The following is a 5,180-nucleotide window of genomic DNA, read 5'->3' on the forward strand; positions in this document are numbered from 1 at the left end:
CTGATGTGAATGTGATAACTATGAAGTAAATGTGAGGCTCTCACTCGAGTCTTGAGTCAATGAGTAATAAATGGGTCCATGTGTGGTGCTCTTTAATCCTTATCCCTTAGTTTTTTTTTTTTTTAATATGTAATCGTGTGGTTTTTTTTTTTTTTTTTTTTGGGATTCAAACGTGTGGTATTTTTTTATGAGAAAACGTGTGGTATTTAATATTAAGAAATGGCAATTAAAAAATGATATCATAATATTTTCACAATAAATTTTAAAGATTGTTATTAGCTAATATTGGTGAGTAAAAAAATAATTTCAGTGGTGTGTTCAAATTAAAACTAGTAACAACTTTCCACATAAGATTTTGATGTGATTCTTGTAAAAATATTGCAAAAAATGTTATAGATATAATATAACAATTCTTTCTTTCATCTTCTTTTGTTTGTATTTCTTTTTTATCTCTTCCTTAATTTCATTCACTTTTGTTTCTAGTGCTTTTTTAGGTTTGTGAATGTGAGCTAGACAACTGGTCACGTGGGCATTGGAAAGTAGAAATACAATCTGAGACTTTGTTTCTTAAAAAGCCTTGAGCCCCACATGATATGATAATACATCATATCATATTCTTTTGTCCACTTGCCGGTACAAATTGATGCTTTTAATTTTCTTTTCATAAAAAAATAGTTATTATTATTATTGGATAGATATTTCATATTTGGGCTTGAGATGGATATATTAGACATAGTTAAAATATGAATTTATAGTTTTAACTGGACTATTTTAGTTAATTTTTCTTTTTTTTACTAATTTAATATTTATATATATTTAAAATAATTATTAAATTAATTATGACGTCATCACGGTTCGACCCCGGTTCGACCTCGGTTCGACCTCAAAAACTTTGAACTTTTCCTTTTTACGGTTCAATAAACGGTCCGGATTTCAAAACCACGATCCTCATACCAATCAGTCCCTAAATATTGCACCATTAATTTTAATCCTCATTGCTTAACAGACTTAATACAAAGTCCTATCTATAAATGCCGTTCAATTGCAACTCTTCTCGTATCATAGAGTTTACAACAAACCAAAAAAAAAGAAAGAAAAGTTAGAAATCAATGATGGGCACTACCTATTTGTATAAGTTCATTTCCACGCGGCTGTTTTTCTCTCTCATTACTTCTTTTACTCGCTGAATCTTTGTCTTCTATGCAGCCAAACTGCCATGCAGAGGAGAGGTTAGCCTTGTTGCAATTCAAAGATAGCTTTATGATAAACAAGTCTGCTTCCATAAATCCTTATCCTAAGGTTTCATCCTGGACTCTAAATGATTGCTGCTCATGGGATGGGGTTGAGTGCGACAAGCACACAGGTCATGTGATTGGCCTTGATCTCAGCAGTAGCTGTCTGTATGGTTCTTTTGACTCCAACAGCAGCCTTTTCCGCCTTCTTCAACTTCAAAAGCTTAACTTATCTTATAATCATTTCAATTACTCTCAAATCCCATTTCGAGTTGGCCATTTTTCGAGGTTAGCATATCTCGACCTCTCCCATTCTCTGTTCTCCGGGCGAGTACCACAAAGCTTGGCATATTTATCTTTCTTGACGGAACTCCGTCTAGATAACTGTGCATTGTATGGAGAATTTCCAACCACAATATTTTTCCTACCAAACCTACAACATCTTAGCGTAGAAGACAATCAAGACATTACTGGTCATTTGCCCGAACTTCACTCAAGTAGTTCCCTCGAGTATTTAAGTCTTCGACAAACAAGTTTCTTTGGTGAACTACCGGCTTCAATTGGAAACTTCAATTCTTTATCTTTCTTAGAACTTGGTAATTGCAATTTCTCAGGATCTATCCCGCCTTCAATCTGTAACCTCACCCAACTCAATTTTCTACACCTCCCAAATAACACTTTTACAGGTCACATCCCGTCTTCCTTGTCGAACCTGACCCAACTAACTTATTTGTGCCTTCAAAACAATCACTTGGAAGGTTCAATTCCGAGCTCATTCTCTGAACTCAAGAATGCAGAGTCTCTTGATCTTTCGGAAAATCGCTTGAGTGGGATGGTGGAGCTAGACGTGTTTCTTAAGCTCAAAAATTTAAGTGTACTTATGCTGTCATCTAACCATTTGTACGTACTTACCAAAACCAGTTCAAATGACACGCTTCCACGGTTTCACACTCTGGCATTGGGTTCTTGCAGCTTAAGCAAGTTCCCGGGTTTTTTGAAAAACCAAAGCAAATTGAGTTGGCTGGATCTAGAATACAACAATTTTCAAGGCTTAATACCCAAATGGATGTATAATGTTAGTGTAGAAGCTCTTCGGGCTCTGATGCTTGATGAAAACTCTCTGACAGGCTTTGAGCAAACACCAGCCGTTCTCCCATGGCGTCTTGTAGAACTTTTAGGGCTTAGTGGTAATATGCTACAAGGAACGCTCCCAATTCCAGCACCATCTACCAAGCTTTATGAAATTCAGCATAATTCATTGAAGGGAGAAATTTCACCGTTGATTTGCAATGTGAGTTCACTCGAAATACTACTTTTGTTTGATAACAATTTGAGTGTCACGCTTCCTCCTTGTCTAGGAAACTTTAGTAGTTCTTTGTCAGTGTTTAATCTGGGTGGGAACAACTTCTACGGCCCCATCCCAAAAACTTGGGCAAAGGGAAGTAGCTTAAGGATGATTGACTTGAGTCAAAACCAATTACAGGGTCAGCTGCCAAAATCACTAGCTAATTGTACCATGCTAGAGTATCTTCATGTCGGTACCAATCAGATCAATGATACCTTTCCGTTTCGGTTGGGAACTCTTCCCCAGCTGAAGCTTCTTGTTTTGCGTTCTAATGGGTTCTATGGTGTAATAAGGAATCCTGAAACCCATCATACATTCCCCATGTTACGTATCATTGATATCTCTCACAACGATTTCTCAGGAAATTTGCCTTCGGGGTACTTTCAACATTGGATTGCCATGAAAACAGTTGAGAGTACAGCACAGTTGATATACATGCAAACAAGTTTCAGTGGAGAAGGGTGGGGTTCAAAATTCGATTACCCAGTTACAATAACAAACAGAGCTATAGAGCTAAACTATGACAGGATCCTAGATACCTTATCAGCCGTAGATCTCTCAAGCAATCGATTTGAAGGGAAAATCCCAGAAGACATTGGAAATCTAAAAGCTATTCATTTGCTCAATCTTTCAAACAATGCTCTTACCGGTCAAATCCCATTGTCCTTGGGAAGCATGACAGAGCTAGAATCTTTGAACCTCTCTAGAAACAAGTTGTTTGGGGAGAAAGAGGGAAAAGCTCTTGGCAACGTGGGACAAAGAAAGTTCCCAAGGTGTAAGCAATTAATTTTCCTGGGTACAAAAACTGTTCACACAATAATCAATCAAATAATTAAAATTCAAGTTTTTATAATCTTAAATTATGCCTAAAAATAAGTTTATGAATCAAATAGTAAATAATATCTAATTTGAACTAAATTTGATCAAAGAACATGCATATTAAAAATATAAAGAATATGTTATTCAACAATTAAATTTTTTTGAAACAAACAATTAATTTTTAAAATGCCTAATCACATTAACTTTTTTTAATATTGTTTGTAGGCAAACTTTATCAATCTCAAAATTCCAACTAGGGGGAACCACCTAACATTATCATTTGCTGCCGTCTTTATCGTGACATCCTTTCAGCCTAACGATGGTTTGTTTTATTGTGGCTTGTAAAATCAGGTCGAGCAGACACAACGTGAGTAACGTGAGTTTGAAAAGACTAGAAAAGTATCGTGAGATTTCAAAAGTTTTGAGCACTAGACGTTTGTCAATTAGTTGAAAAAAAAAAAATACGAGGATAATTAAGTCCGTTTGGTAGGGCAGTCAGTGTTTCTCTTTTGGTTTAAAGAAATTGACGTATAGTGGTGACCGTGGGTGCGTCTGATGACTCTGATAGGAAGAAAAAGTTGAATTTCTAAATCATTGCTGACCTCCTTTTAGTGTATGGCATAGATGTTTATGAGTAATGCTAGAATTATAATCCAAAAATCAATCTCAGAATTTTTTTTTTTTTTTTTTTTTACGAAATATGAAAGTGATAGTGGTTATGGACCCTTAATCGTGATAGATTGATCCAACTTGATGATATGATTTCAGTCAAAAAAAAAAAAAATCTTTTGACGATTGATAGAATCTTTTGCTCCCAACCATTGATAAGGTACGTACCTTTTGCTCCCAACCATCAATTAAGTATTGCATTTCATCTTATCAAAAAAAAAGTATTGCATCTCATGCAATAACCTAATTATTGTACAGGATCTTGATCTGTAGGTAGAGGTTCCAAGGTTGCAAAATATAGACATACAGAAAATGTACTCATCAACCGCGAGATAAATTGCAGTATATATCCCCACTATTTTCCCAGATGAGTATCTAAGATTAATATCTTGGTGATGCGAACTTCAATCGACACGCTTTGAAACCCAACAAAAATATTGGAATACTTGCCCAAGAAAGCTAAAATTCAGATTTATGATAGAAACTCTAACCCAACGTTTATAATCGAAACGCAAACCAAATGTATAAGTTGACCTTGACCCAATGATTATAAAGAATCACGAACCAAAGGTATAAAGTTTGAACGCCACAAGGAAGAATCCTTGATAAGTTCACAATTCTTGAAGAACCAAAAGAGAGCAAAGCCTCACATTTTCTGATTTTTATTCAATAATGTTATATGAAAAACGTTTACAGACTTAAGAGCCTATTTAAGGGCTCCATAAAACTTGACAGGCAAGAAAATACATTCTAAAATAACTCATAATTGATACCTTACCATATCTAGAATCAAATTTGACCTAAAAAGCATTAAATGCACCTAAAAACAAGGAAATAAATCACCTAAACCTAAAATAACGTTTTTTACATAAAAATACCAAAATTAATAAATTACAATAATTAAACAATAAATTGTGTCCTACATCAGACCCCTCCACTTGAAACAAACTCGTCCTCGAGTTCAGCTTTGAAATCTAAAATCTTCCGCTCCAAATAAACAAATACTTTGAATGCTTTAATGACTTGATGTGGTTGTGAAACTTCAATCCTTCATAACGTGTAGCAGAAAATTTCTTCTCATCTACTTTCAATTTATTTGCAACATCAATTAACAA

The 5,180-nt window shown here is 34.8% G+C and overlaps 1 protein-coding gene across 1 annotated transcript; it reads left to right on the top strand.

Annotated features, from left to right (window-relative positions):
- The first annotated feature begins 1,200 nt into the window (after positions 1-1,200).
- On the top strand, positions 1,201-4,034 carry LOC142644313 (receptor-like protein 6). The gene is made up of 2 exons (XM_075818952.1): positions 1,201-3,352; positions 4,009-4,034. Exons 1-2 carry the CDS (start codon positions 1,201-1,203, stop codon positions 4,032-4,034), a joined length of 2,178 nt encoding a protein of 725 aa, XP_075675067.1.
- Positions 4,035-5,180: the final 1,146 nt, after the last annotated feature.

Source organism: Castanea sativa, chromosome 7, assembly GCF_040712315.1.
Source record: "Castanea sativa cultivar Marrone di Chiusa Pesio chromosome 7, ASM4071231v1".
NCBI lineage: Eukaryota > Viridiplantae > Streptophyta > Magnoliopsida > Fagales > Fagaceae > Castanea > Castanea sativa.